At 33.9% G+C, this 16055-nt stretch overlaps 1 protein-coding gene across 4 annotated transcripts in view; it reads left to right on the plus strand.

Annotated features, from left to right (window-relative positions):
* LOC105031959 (short-chain dehydrogenase TIC 32, chloroplastic) overlaps window positions 1-16055 on the plus strand; it is an 85876-nt gene that overhangs the window by 56811 nt on the left and 13010 nt on the right. For all 4 annotated transcript variants that reach the window (XR_012135536.1, XR_012135538.1, XR_012135537.1 and 1 more), the window contains exons 4-7: window positions 1666-1819; window positions 2000-2078; window positions 2601-2685; window positions 7565-7620. Coding sequence is in view for 1 of the 4 variants with exons in the window: in XM_073246181.1 (XP_073102282.1) it covers window positions 1666-1819; window positions 2000-2078; window positions 2601-2685; window positions 7565-7620 (374 nt within the window). In the remaining 3 variants the exon portion in view is untranslated. The remainder of the gene's footprint in view (window positions 1-1665; window positions 1820-1999; window positions 2079-2600; window positions 2686-7564; window positions 7621-16055) is intronic.

Below are 16055 nucleotides of genomic sequence, written 5' to 3' on the forward strand. Positions count from 1 at the left end.
TACCCCTTATTAATTTTTTTGACAAAATTATAACACTTTTTTACTTTTTCATTCATTTTATTTATATATTTTTTATTTTATTTATACTATTAATCCTATACTATTAAATTTTATTACTAATTATTTTATTTAAGTATATAATTTTCATAAGTAAATAACTAGAATTGTCTTCTATTTTTCCATTTATATTTACTATTTATAGTTATCTATCTATATAAAATTAATTAACTATTTAAATTAAATATAAAGTAATTAATTATTTATATAATTGATACATATTAAAAATTAATTCATATATAATTAATTTATGAAATCATAAATTTAATTAAATTAAATAAAAAATAAATATTTATATAATTTTTATATAATTATGAATTATAAAGATTATAAGTTTATACATTGCTTTACTTTTTTAGTATAAATGTGTTATAAGTTGATAATAATATTATTTATTTATCAAACAGATAGTTTAGTAAAAATGTCATACAAATATTATCTAACCTCCCTTTCATTCTTTCTATACCAAATAGGGAGAATCATTTTTGTCTATCCTTCTATGTTTTACCAAACACATGAGATCATGGATATTCAGTGATTGAAGATCCATTTATTCTCTCCCTCATCCGTTCTTCCTCCTCAATCCATCCTTCTCTGATCTATCCTTCGTACTAAATAGAGGGATGTCTGGAGATGGACTCCTCTCTTTTAGACTTGTTAAAGTCTTTAAGAAACTTGTGATTTTGCTATTTTCGAGAGGATAAGTTCTTGAGTTAATTGCATAGTCTTAAGCAACCTAAAAAGTCCTACAGTTATTCTCTCAGATCAAGATTAGTATCATTAGTACTCAAGCATTTTGCATCATTGAAATCAATCCTTGGGTCAACACCTTCATTTTTTTTGGATTTGTATACAAGCTTGCTCTCATCTCATCAATAAGCAAGCTTTCATTGCATATCACATATGCCTCGATTCCTTCTGTTGTATATTTCTATTTGCGATTGGTGAAGAGCATATAGATGAAAGGACAAGCTGTGGTGTGGACACAATGCAACTGGAAACTCAGTCCTCTTGCTACATCTACTTGTAAGAATTTTCACTTTTTAATTATACATGCCTTTAACAATTTCAATATAACCTTTAAAGAAATGTTTCTTCCATAACACACAATACAACGTACGTGTTGGTTCTGCATGTTTTTATCTTTGCAAAGTTTGGTTGGCATATCATCTTGGAATTTATATCATATATATGTCCGTACATGCACCACATGCATAAATATGTATCATGAATATATATGATATGTTCAATAAAATTTCATATGCTCTATATTCTATGCTTATTTCATGCATCAAGTCTGCTGAAACACTTTTATGAGGTCATTTGGTTGAATGTTTCCTAATCTTGAGGGCAACTAATATAAAAGACTTGAGTCTATGTGTAAACATGAACTAACATAGAATGATGAAAACATCCCGTCTGGCGAATTATATGGTGTCATAGCCAAATACTTTTGTTTGTCATATTGTCTGCTTTATAATAAAGGCTCACTCAAACTGGAGGAGCACAGTTGTGATCCCATAATGTTTGGACACAAAGTAGACCTGCAATAATCCCAATAGCATAATTTGAAGCGGAAGATTAATGAGACATTTTGTCATCTTGCAGGTCATTTTCTTTTGACAAATCTTTTATTGGAAAACATGAGAATTACAGCCCGTAACAGTGGCATAGAAGGAAGAATTGTTATTGTCTCTTCTGTAGCTTACAAGGCTACGTATCGTGAAGGAATTCGTTTTGACAAAATCAATGAGAAGTCAGGGTAAGATAATGTGAGAAGTTTATGAAGGTCCATTAAGTTTCTGGAGATCATTTTCCAGTGAGTCAGTCATTGATATTGAAGTGGATGGGTGCTTTCCTATAATTAGTTTTGATATTCCTTTGCATATATGCAAGGAGATCTATGAATGAAATAAATTCCAATCCTGTTTTCCCTTTCTAGGTACTATGATTTTCGTGCTTATGGACAATCAAAGCTTGCCAACATACTGCATGCTCGTGAGCTTTCTAACCATCTTAAGGTATTCTTTTTCGCTTTAAATATTGAAGAATGTTACACATATGCAGTGAGTATTTCTGAGGGGAAACTACATTTTCAAAAGTTTTGTATGTATATATATATATATTTTATGTCAATGGCTGAAGAGTTCCAATTCTTTTCAATAATTCAAACAAATTAAACAATCATACCTTCCATTGTGCTTCCGTTCTTTACTATTGATTTACTATCCCCTTTTTCCAATAGTAGTTTATGCCAGAAAAACAAGTGCCATTTTTTCTTGGGCAGTTGTCAGCTATCCAATCTCAGACAGCAGTCACCCTTCCAAGCAGATATGTTCTCTCTGATTTGGTGCAAAAGATGGTCTTTCATCCTTCAGGGATAGGGTTTGAAGTACATAAGCCAAACTTTTTTGCCATTTCAAGCATGACACTTGTGCTTGGAAAGCCTCTTGCTATCTGATATTTGCAGCTCATCAGCATTCTATTTTAGCTGATAAACTGAATTGTTTGACAATGACTGCCTCTTTCTTTTTCACAAACAGGAAAAAGATATAGGAGTTACAGTTAATTCACTTCATCCAGGGGTCATTACCACCAATATATTGCGGCATCGGAGTTTCTGGAATGGTATATTACCGTCTTTTTAAAATTTTTTGATCACTTGCTATTTAGATTTATCCCTTTATCATGCCCTATAATCTAGAGTTAGGACAATGGAGGGGAGCAAGTTACTATATGTTCTCCCAAGGATCGCCATGTAAATATATTTTTGCTATTGGAAAGTGACAATTTTTTGAAATGTAAAAATTCGTTGCCCCTTATTTTGTTGAACTTGAGATGATACACTTTTCTCTCTCATTCTCTTTTTATGTTTGCCTGACCTAATCGTGATCCCTCCCTCATTCATGCTCATCTCTCTCTCATTCTCATTCTTTCTCTTCCTCGCTCACACATCCACACACAAGCTTTACATAAATGACTTCCCTGTGTTCATGGGTTTTCGTGGAAAGTGAGGATCATGTATAAAGGACAAAGTAGTTTCTTCATCGATCACAAGAGAGCAGCTTTTGTTGTGTGATGTGACAAGGCCCACTCATAGCATCAAGTTTAATTTTGTGTTGGCCATGGACTCTACTTTACATTGTGTTATTCTCCCTCCGTTGACTCAAATTTCTTGTCCACGTCTACTTCATATTCAGGGATTATTTGATTTGCAAAAATTTTTTTTTAAAAAAAATAATTTTTTAAAAATAAAATATTAATATTTTGATTGATTATAGAAAATAATTTATTATAAAGTAACTTATGTTTGGATGAGCACATATTTTTCTAGAAAAATTATGTGAAATACTATTATATTTTTAATAGATATAAAACTATACATTTTTACTCATAAATTTATATAAATATAATATTATATTTATATTAATATAAATATAATATTAATATATGATAATATAATATTAGATTATAATAATTTATTATGTTAATATAATATAATATATTAATATTATATTAATATAATATGAATATTTTAATATAATAAATTTATTAATATAGATATAAATATAATATTATATTAATAAAAATATTATATTAATATAAATATTAAAATATAATAAATATTAATATTATTTATATAAATATTAGATAATATTAATATAATATTATATTACTATTCAGTATTTTATTGTAACCATCCATTGATATTTTGCTAAATTTTAGCTATGGATCTTAAAAAGATATTTTAAGAGAGAAAAAAGTATCACCACTTTTCATGTCACGAAACGTGCCAAAATCCACCTCTCCCATGGATTTTCACTTCTCATAAAAATGGAAGTGACTTCTCATGGAAAATAATTTTTTTAGTCTCTCTCCTATTAAAACTCTAACCAAACAAAAGGTTCTTTCTCCATTTTCTAGAAAATATCTCTTCCTCCTTCACTTTCCGTCAACCAAACGATCCTTATAGGAATCTTATACCTAGATAGGATAACATATCTGAATCTTAAATTGCTTTTGAAATATTCTTTTTACCTCCCACCAATACTTGCATTTACTCCTTTACCCATTCCCAATTATGGGAACCAAATTTTCTTGAATGAGAATCGGGTGCCATATTGGTCAGGCACCAAGTTAGTACAATACATAATGTACTGTACTAATACAAGATATGCAGAAGTGTAATGATATGGTGTTGTTTTTGGGCTATAACTAAGGTTTGCAATCTTATTACCGAACTATGTATTTGTACCAAATTGATATGCAGTCAGCACACCTAGTATGGGAGTCGATTTGGTATACCAAGTCTTGATTTGGTACAGCTTTCACTTCGTGTCTTGATTTGATATATTATGGTATGGTATGACTAGTATGTAGCGGTATGCATTAGCATTGGAAAACTATTTTAATCTTTTACAGTATTTTCTTTTCACATTTTTTTATTTTTAAAGTTATTTTCTGGTTTACAAAACCTTTCTTCCATAATGGTCTCGGGATGCCTATGCCATGCGTGATTTGTGAAAACTTAATAAATTAAAATAGATAATTTAATAAATTATAACTTGAAAATAAATATATTAAAAAAATAAATTATAAATACATACTCACATCTAGTCTCTCATGGAGTATTTATGCCGCTCATAAAAGTCCAGATCTTGATCATAATTTGGATAGCTACCTTGAAACTGATCCTTTGTCTAATATTGGGTTGGCCATTTAATCTCAAGAGGATGTAGCCACTCAAATAAGCAGCCTCATATGAAGTGTATGCATCTGGCTTGTACTCTGTTGTACAGAATAGGTTATGGTGTACAATGATGATTCGAAGTATCTATTAGATCTTAAGACATCCAAGGTTCCGCTACTACCACCTAGGCCATTGTTTAGTTATATCATTATTGTTTTGATCAAAAGATGATCGAGGAAATCGACCATTCAAGGGCTTAATAGTTTCAAAGCCCTAGCGATCTAGCTTGTCATCAACCCTAATAGAACTATAAAACATGTTGTCTTTCTTTTTCTATGTTTGAGTGGATCTAAGGAAATGCCTTCTTTCCCTTTTCAGCTCACCATGTTTGATTTTGCTGGGTGGTTCATTTAGGCCTACTACCCTAACTAACTCGACCCCCCTGACTAGTCTATATACCATGGTAACCATTCCTCTATATCTCCTAATCATATCCTTAGCATAGGTTTTAGACATAAAATCATGTGATGATCCTAATCGGCTCTCTCTTGGCCTTTGTAGTTGTTGTTGGGTGTCAGTTGGCCGTGTGGTATGTGCTGCTTTGTCTATTGCTTTGCCTTCATTCTAGCATGCTCTATGCGATACTTCTTATCCTTGAAGGTGGTTTTAGCTCATCAAGAGCTCTAATTAGCTATGCTAGCACTCCAACTAACAAATCATAGGATCCTCATCATATACAAAGTCATCGTATAATAAGTCATCACATTTTGATTCTATTTCTATGATGCACCTAAATCTAAGCCATAAATTGTAATGCACATACACTAGGTCATTCAATCTCTTTAGGTTAGACGATTCTATTGTTCGATATATATCAGAAAAAAAATTGACCATTATGCTCACAGCCACTGGAGAGACTATTATGAAAGATTCAAAATGCTATCCTCCTGAGTCATTTGGATATCTCATCAAAATGGAGCCACAATACAGCTGCAAATGCAATCATGTATATTGCAAATTAGATATCACCAATCATAAAATATTCATTGAATTAGACTCGATGTCTAAGAATACCTAGATTCAAATGTAGTTTGCTTATCATAGCTGCCTTCTAAACAAAGCTATAGAAGCCCTTCCTAAATGCTCTAGTCTATAAAGCACACACCATTCATGACATTATTTTTTATATTTGTCAAGACATAGTATTATTACCTATAGTGGTGTCCCATTAAATTCAACATACCTCATTTATGCATCAAACAGAAATGGTGGTGTTAGGATTCATCCTATAAATCATATTTCTCAGCCTATTTAAAAGATCTTCATCTAAGCCTATTCTTACAATTGTACATGGAAACTTTAGATTGAGGTAGTACGCTACCAAGATATGTATTTGATTTAATTAGCAAACAATAGATCACATGATGGTACTTATAATTTTAGTAACATTGAGGTAGGAAAGGTTTGTATTTCGATAACTTGCTAGGTGCAATTGCTTACTTTATCTATGCATCCACCTCTCTTTAATGATGTTGATATAATCATTAGCCTATTTCAGATCAGCCTCTCTAATCTCAGCCTTGGTCGCTAGTATTATATGGTAAAAGAAGTTCATCTGGGATACTTCTGTTATCAATAGTTCTTAGCACCTGATACAATGGTGCAAGTGCCCTATATGGTTCCTCGACCCATTTCTAAAATAGGGTGCCTATCAATAATGCCTCCACATGGCTCTAGTCCATGCCATGATGAGTATATCTATGGTTGTATCACTTTGCACTCGTGAAGATACGAGGAGCTCTACCTTCTTTTAACATGCAAGGGTATTAAGTGCAATGTAGTTGTTGGGAGTGATTTGCTAGCCTTAAATCTCTCACCTAGTGTGATTCCTCATCAAAACCAACACCTATTTGTGGTTTTGTATGAATTTTATAATGGTCTGGGCCATCTCTATCACCAACCTGTTAGAATTAGTTAAATGCATGGGTGGCAATGGATTCTAGAAAGTGTGTGATATCTTCATTATCAAAATATCTCTAGCAAACTTATATTGTGATTCATTATTTGTAAGCACCCGCATGATATGAAAATACTTCTCCGATAAATAATTTTGAGTGATAAAATAGTATCATCATTAATAGCCATCTTTTTATGATAAAAAAATTTTATCACTAAAGTATTTTATCATGAAAATGATTTCATCATAAAAATTTATTTTTATAGTAAAGAATAATACATGTGATCCTTAGAATTGGTTTTTCACGGTATTTAAGCAATATTATTTATTATTATTATGGACTAATTATTTTATTATGAATTATGTAGATGTTGGTGGCAATACTCATTTCATCATAAAATATTAAAAATTTAATAATAAATTATTATTTTATCAAAGATAACCTTTCGTGATGGGGTATCCACTGTAAACCTCGTAACAAAATTATTTTCTTTGCCCAATACTCTAGGTGACAAAATTCACCTTTTAGCAATAAAAATTTTGTATGGTTAGAGTACAAATTCTTTAATAAAATATATTTTTTGTAAACTCCAATAATTTTCTTCCGAGGGATGATTCTCCTGCTAAACATATAAATGACAGGTACATGCCCCATAAAAATAATATAGCAGATAGGTACCTCAAACTACAATAAAACAATGAGAAAACTAATACCACATCAACCATTCAAACTCAATCATATCATATTTTCATTTTCAATTTATTTTTCAATCGCTTGACATGTGATTTGGCACTAAGATGTGACTGGAATTGGTGAGAAACTTAAATGCCAATATTTTACTCTCTTTTGTCTGCCACAGGTATTGTCATTCTGGTCAGTAAATATGTGATGAATGTGATGAAAAATGTTCAACAGGTGAGTGGAGCAGACTTTGCATGTACTTTTTTTTTTTAATGTTGAATCATATCGTTGCATCATGTCAGCAGATGGCTACATGCATTGCTACTATGCAATATCTCTATTAAGATATTGGAGTAAATATTTGATCTATACAGTTAAAAAAAATAAAAACTTTATGAAATGAATTTCTTGCACTTCATACTATTATATATTTTCACAAAAAATTTTATGTGTTAGGTTAGAATAACAAGGGTGGTTTGTGTGCTTGGATTTTAACAAAATGTTGTCTGCATTATTAAAATTTTTACTGGAGTAAATGTTTGATCTATACTGTCAAAAGAGACAAAAACTTTGTGAAATGGATTTCTTGCACTTCATACTATTGTATATTTTTACAAAAATTTCTTATGTGTTACGTTAGAACAACAAGGGTGGTTTGTGTGCTTGGATTTTAACAAAATGTTGTCTACATTATTAAAATTTTTACTGGGTTATGGCTTAAAAAGTAGCTGTCTATCTTTCAACCATCCGGTGGTTTTCCATTCTAAGAATTCATTGGTTTTGAGAACAACAAAACAGAGCATATCAAAACAGATAAGCTGAAAGCAATAAGGGATAAACGCCATATATTGAAAATCACACTAAGTAACATAATTGGCCAGTATACTATATAAACACAATGGCAACTTACTCCAATAAAAAAAAAAAAAGTTTATATTATAGTTATAAGAGCTCATTAGTACAAATTTAGATAATCCTTCATTACCTTAAAACCATAGATCAATTGCGCAAACACCTCTAGGCTTAAGCAAATCAGATTTAAACAACATTTTGTGTAAGGAGGATACACACACATATATAGATAGATATATATACATACATACATAAAAAACAATGTTACCCTGGCATAGGTTCTAGGCAGCCGAAGAAGGCAGATAGCGGAAGAAAAGAATGGAAAAAAATTGAGGAAGGTTTGGAGAAATCTACCAGGTCAAACACTTTGCTGTTTAAAATTCAATTGTCTAGGTTGCATGCCCGGTAGCCAAATAACAATTTACCCTTGTTGATCATAGCAGACCCCTTAGGAATTATTAAACAAGTAAATATGTCCATGTTGACTTAGTCAAGGCCTGTGAACATTAGACAAGGGTGCATTAAACCCCCAAAACACATCTATACATGATAAAATCAACATCAAATCAACTGGATTCAAAAATAAGATTGTAAGTTGTAACTATTAAGAGTAATTCACATAGATTAGAAAATGGTATTACATGAGTCAAATCCCCCAAGTTAACTAGAATTATTTAAGAATGACCCAGAATTGACAAAGATTACATAAATGCATTTAAAGAAAAAAAGAAACATTTGTAAAATGACAGCAAAAATCCATATAATAAATAAACATAGTCATCTATCATCAAATTTAGTCGGTTTTGGCTGGCTGCAAACTGCTAAATTTTGCCAAACTTGGACCAAAACTGATCAGTTCCTGACTGAAATTGGTGAAAATCGAAACTGGTCATCAGTTTCGATTCAGTCTCGGCCAAAAGAATCTATTATGGCCTGAAGACAAAACCTTGGTATGATAGAAAAGCTGAAAGCATTACATGCTTGAAAATGACAAATGAGCAGCATAAGTTGTCTTTGTTTTTCTTTTTTCTGATTAAAATGGATCATTCATATAAGTCTTATATGAATACATCCAGAAAGATCAGAAACTAAAATATCTCTAAATTGCCTAGGGGCCACCCCCATAGTAGTCCACAAGACATCTCTGGTATGCTTCGCAACATAGGTCGCCGTCTAATTTACTACAATATTCACCTCCCTGAAGACGTATGTTTGTGAGGCCAATACACCCCGAAAGCAAAATAGATATGTCTTGCAGAAGAGGATTGTTAGTTGCTCCCTATGTGCCCTCGTGTATCTAGGACACCACCACAATTAAGTCGCCTTCAATAGCTATATAATCCACTCCCAACACCCTTTGAGCATACACGACTCCTACCTAAGCTGCACGAAGCTCCACTCTAGGAACCGTTGGCTCAAAAATGCAGTGGCCCTTGCCGCCACAAATCTAGAGTTGGGCTCGTGAATAACAAACCCAGCACCACCATTTCTGTCTCTAACACTCCCATCAAAGCTAACCTTCAAGTATCCTGGAGGTGGGGACTTCCAAATGATGAACACCCATTAGGTTATTATATGAGCAAGGTGGGAGTCCCATGTCTTCAAAGGCTTAAAGGTCATATGAATCAGCTCCCGTATCTAGATCAGGGCTCTTTCAAAGATAAACCTCATTGGGTACCTCCTGGACTCGAAAACAATACTATTCCTAGCCAACCAGATATACTGAATGGTAAATAGCCCGGATGGCAACCTTGCTAGATGCATCACCCCTAGCCCTCCACCTTAGAAAATCAATGAAGGCCTTGATCGGATCCACCGCCTAAACAATCTGATGGTACTGACCCCTAAGAACCAAACTCGTCTAGGTAAAGGGCATAGGAAAAACTTGTGCTCCATCATCTCCTACTCACCACAGCTAGGGCAAATAGTCTAGACATCCATACCTCTCTCTCTCAAAATAATCTTGATTGGAAGCTATCCCTAGACGACCTTCCAGAGGAAGAGGCTCACTCTCGAAGGCACATCTAGCCTCCAAAACCATCCACCATCCAAATGCCTGTGGGCTCCAACTAGTACAAATGTAAAGGTCAGCAAAGATGGGTCTCATCATATATGAGGATCCCTGGACTCTGATATCCAAACATCGATGAAGGGAATTGCTAGGGACATCACATGCCCATCCAGCTACTCTCCAAAGAGGTGAGACACCACTATTGGGTCCCAGCTTCTATCGTCGGTATAGAGATGATCACATATCTCATCAAGTCAGTCACCTCAGAGCTAATAAAGGTCAGCCATCGCGTCAAAAGCATATTCACAATCCAAGAGTCGAAGAGAATACCGATGAAATGACCATTTTCAATCATTCATCTTGTCTGGGGAATGACATCAGGGCTCGCATATAGATCTCCCTCCACAAAATAAAGGCTCTCTTGTTAGAAAATCGAATAGACTAGCATACATAGATTTTAAAATATTTTGAAACAGCAGCTAAAATAGATCTAGATTAAACCCTTTAACCCTACATATTATAGATCTAATCTACATCTATCCAAACCTGAATCTAAGACATGCATATAATCTGAAAATTAAAAGTTAAAATTGAGATCGGATCTCAATACCTTGCGCGGGTTGAAATACACCACAACCAATGATCTTGGATCTGAAGGTTCTTGAGCTGCACACGTATCCGACCTCTATAGATATCCATCGAGATCAATCTTGAACCTTTCTTCTCATTATAGATCCTTCTTCTCTAAGTAGGATCTCAATCTTTTGAATCTTTTTCAATCTTTGATCTTTGATCATGAACTCAATACTTGAATAGCAGTCTTTCTCCTTATTCTTGATGTATAATCAATCACCCTCACCTTTGGGCGTGTGAGAAGATGGGACCCCAACACTTGGGCATTGGAAAGAGAGAAGGAAGGGGAGATGGCGTGGAGAAGGAGAGAGATATAAAATCACAAAAATTTAGTTGCCTAAAATCCTAAGAGATTATCTCCTTAAATAGACCTTTTCTTGATTCCAAATCATTATCTAATCAGGATAAAAAGGTTAGTCTTTATCTCATAAGGTCACTTGTCTTTTAATCTAATTTTTTTTCAAGAAAATCAGATCCAACTAGAAAGGCCCTTGCCTCAAAAGTCAAGTGGATGTGGTGCCCTCATCTTATAAGGAAAGTGAGGAGGTGCCACATGATGTTGAAGGCAGAAGTTGGAGCGCCAACTCTTTTCGCTCCCTTAAGATTTTAAGAGGGGGCGTGGCCTCTCTCTCTCTCCTTCCACACCCAAACAAAAGAGGGGTGGGCCCCTCTTTCCTTCATTCATTCACTTCAAGAATATGCACCCTTGATCTTTCCAAAAAGGGAGGCATGCGCCTCCTCTTTCTTTCTAATTAATCCTCGCCACAAAAGAAAAATCAAGAAAAAAGAGAAGGAGATTTGTTTGCTAACTAATTGGCTTGATCCAATCTTTTTGGACCCATAAATAGGTGTCCAACTAAATTCAATCAAAATAAATTTAGATTAAGTTCAAAGCTATGACTTGATTCATCCTTAAGGAATCGAAGTCCAGAGAAGAATTGGGTTTAACCATATGCTAGCATGATTCTCTTAAATCCAATAAATTTTACTAAATCCTAACCCAATTAGAACTTTACAAGTCTAATTGGTTAATTCAAGATTAAATCTCTTAATGTGTGATGCCATAGGTTCCATTCTATTTGGTAGTGAGATATATTGTGATCTCCATCATAATATTATCGAAACTCCTTTCGATGGATTGGAATAATTCTAACTCTACCCTTCGAGGGTCATCAATCATTAAGAGGACATCCAATGAGTCCCACAATCCACCAATGATACTTAGCAGTATATAGTGACAATCCAGTAGAATAAAAGTATGAACTCCTGGTGTAGTTATCGTATGATTCAGTCCTTCTATCATGAATCCCGACTTGACAGAGGTTATGGAGAACTCATCAGACCCCATCGTCAGTCATATGCTAGATTGGCTTGACTCGAGTTTACTTGAGAATTCCGTAAAAACTCTTTCCTAGTATTCACACTTGCTTTAGCCAAAGACTTTCTGAACTCAGCCTCGCAAATCATATAGGACTTATCCTTTTCTACCAAAGTCGATAGATTCCTTCTAGGTGCATTCTACTCCTAACAGTGAATCTGAATTACTATAGCCAATATATACAGTAAGGATCCAAATGGCTAGGCACCAAGGAAACGTGTAGTCAAACTTAGTAGCCTCGCTGTGAATAGCCGATGACACTGTAGGTCAAAGAATCACTCATATCACTGCAGCATCAAGATAATTATTGATGAGTGAGTAAACATCTAAGTAGTTTCTCATGTTGATCATGCTTAGTGTAAGTTGTTCTTTAATAACCACCCATACTCTCACCTTAGTTTTTCTACACTATAGATCTGAGACTCATCTATTCATAAGAGAGATGAACAATGCGTCAATCTTAAATGGATTGATTATTGCCCTTTGTGATGATCTTTTAATCAAAAAATTTAGAAACTAACCACTAATAATATATGTCTCAAATTCTAATATCTTTAAAAATATACAAAATCATCTTTGTTAATTTTTAGGACAAATCATGGACACATAAATATGATTGAAATAAATTTTTTTTATTAATATTATAAGTATAAAGGTAAGCCTTGAAAATATAAAATATGTTAGCCAACAATTGACTTCCAGGGCACTCATCTAACAAACTCTCACTTGACTTAATACCAATTAGCCATATACTTAAAATCCATCTTCTCAAGGTGAGCTTCGTCTTTTGCTGGCTAAGAGGTTTGGTTAGCAGGTCCGTCATATTTTGCATGAAGTTGATCTTCTGCACCTCAACGAACTTCTTCTCGAGGTATTCGCGTATGATGTAGAACCGCCACTCTATATTCTTAAATTTTTGGTGAGATCTGGGCTCTTTAGTTAGGGCTATAACACCGTTGTTGTTACAGTGTAGTGTAATGGCATCTGATGGCATCACATCTAGCTCCGCAATAAACTTTTTGAGCTAAAAAGCTTTCTTAGCAGCTTTAAAGATGGAGATGTACTCAGATTCCATGATCAAATCTGTAATGATCGGCTGCTTGATATCTTTCAGCTAACTGTACCATCATTATACAAGAAAATACATCTCGATGTAGACTTTCTATCATTGACATCAGTCATGAAGTCTGAATTGATATATCCCTTAACTTTCAGCTCCGATCCTCCATCAAACATCAATAACAAATATTTAGTCCTTCTCAAGTAATTAAGGATATTCTTTACAAAAATCTAGTATTCTTCATCTGGATTCATCTGATATCTACTCGTGACACTCATGGCAAGGGCTATATCAGGTCGTGCACATAATATGGCATACATGAGGCTCTCTATTGCTGAAGCATAAGGGATCTTGCTCATATGCTGGATCTCCTCAGGTGTGTCAGGGCACATCTTCTTGAAGAGATGAATGCCATATCTAAGGGGAAAGAGATCTCTCTTGAAGTTTTTCATGCTGAACCTTTTCAGCACCTTCTCTATGTATATTTACTATGAGAGTCCTATCATTCTCTTAGATCTATCCCTATAGACCTTTATACCAAAAATGTAGGAAGTTTCTCCTAGGTCTTTCATGGTGAATTCTTTTGACAACCACAGTTTGACCAATGTCAATATGGAATATCATTTTCAATCAGAAAGATATCATCTACATACAATATGAGGAATGTGACAGTTCTCTCATTGATCATTTTATACACACACGGCTTCTCCTTGTTTTTGATGAAATCGAATATTTTGATCACATCATTAAAGTGAGTATTCTAACTCCGAGATTTTTCTTGAGTTCATATATCTATCTTTGCAGCTTGCAGACCTTATGATCACTATCACTGGATATGAAACTCAAAGACTACTCCATATAGAGATTTTCCTCGAGATATCCATTTAGGAAGGTAGTTTTCACATCCATCTATCAAATTTCATAATCATGAAAAGCTGCAATCGCAAGCAGAGTGTGGACGGATTTCAGTATGGCCACAGACGAAAAGATTTCATAATAGTCAATGCCTTCATATTGACTATAACCTTTCACAATCAGCCTTACCTTATAGATCTCTATCTTACCATCCGACCTAATTTTTTTTTATAAATTTATTTACACCCAATAGGTACAAGACCTTCAGGTAGATCTATTAAGGACCAAATCTAGTTGAAATGCATGGAGTCAATTTCTGACTTCATTGCTTCCATCCATTTTTCAGAGTCAATATCTAACATTACCTCATCATAGGTCTTGGGATCATTCCTAATGTCCCTATCTCCACAAATAATGCTTCTTTAGATCTTCTATAAGAATACCTAAGTATCTTTCAGAAGGATGAAAGATTCTATTTGATTTATGAGGTGGAGGTACCACATCTATTGACTCACTACTAGGTTTAGGTTCTTGGACTCGATTTCTTTAGAGACCTTCTCTTCGAGCTCAATCCTCCTCCCATTACCTCCATCTTGGATATACTTCTTTTTAAGAAGATAGCATGATGGCTCAGAATCATATTGTGATCTTCAGGAAGATAGAAGCAGTATCCCATGATTTTCTTAGGATATCCTATAAAGTGAGCCCTAAATAATCTAGCCTCTAACTTGTCCGCCTACTGTCGCTTGATATGGCTGGATATCCTCAAATCTTAAGGTACCCAAGAGTCAGCTTCTTACCATACCATAACTTATGGTATGGTAGAAATGGATTTAGAGGAAATCCGATTCAAAAAATGAATTGCAGAAAGTAATGCATGTCCTTAGAGAAAGATAGGAAGATATATGAAGCTCATTATAGATCAAACCATATCTAATAAACTCCGATTCCTTCTTTCAGATACTCCATTGAGTTGAGGCATCTCTGAAGGTATCCATTGTGAGACTATGCCATTATCCTTGAGATAAGTCTGAAATTTCTCACTAAGGTATTCCCCTCCTCGATCTGATCGAAGAACCTTTATAGATTTTTCGATCTCTTTTTCTACTTTATGTCTGAACTCTATGAACTTTTCAAAGACTTCAGACTTACGATGCATCAAATACATAAAATTATATTGTGAATAATCATCGATAAAAATTATGAAGTAGATATAGCTATCTCTGGTTTGTACATCGAATGGACCGCACACGTCAATATGTACCAGAGCTAATATTTAATGACTTTTTTTTTATCTCATAAAGGACAGCTTAGCCATTTTTTCTTGAAGAAAAGACTCACAAATCGGATAAGACTCAGAAGTCAATGGTCCGAGAAGACCATCTTTCTTCAATTTGTGGAGTCTGTCCTCTCCTATATGGCCTAACCTAAGGTGCTATAGATATTTTTAACTAATCCTACCTCTAAGTCCCTTAGACCCTACGGCATTCACAGTTTGCTCATTAATGTTAACACTCGCATCCATATGCAAACTGTCAATCAAGAAAGTATGTGTAATAACTTTATTTCCAAAATAAATTGTACACGTATCTTTATTGAAATAAAAATTATAGTTATCTTATGCTAGCATAGATATAAAATTAAGTTTCTACTGGCTATAGGTACATAATAGCAATCTTTCAGAATTAAATTAATTTATAATGGTAATCGTAGAGGATAGGTCTCGACGGTCACAACAGCAACCTTTGTTCTATTGCCAACCTGGAGAGTGATCTTGCCTTCTCTTAGCTCTCTAACTTCTTCAAGACCCTGCATAGAAGTGCACAAATGAGCACTTGAAATAGAATTTAGAATCTAACTAGAAGAAGAAAAAATTGTTA

The sequence above is a fragment of the Elaeis guineensis genome, chromosome 11 (assembly GCF_000442705.2).
Source record: "Elaeis guineensis isolate ETL-2024a chromosome 11, EG11, whole genome shotgun sequence".
Classification (NCBI taxonomy): Eukaryota; Viridiplantae; Streptophyta; class Magnoliopsida; order Arecales; family Arecaceae; genus Elaeis; species Elaeis guineensis.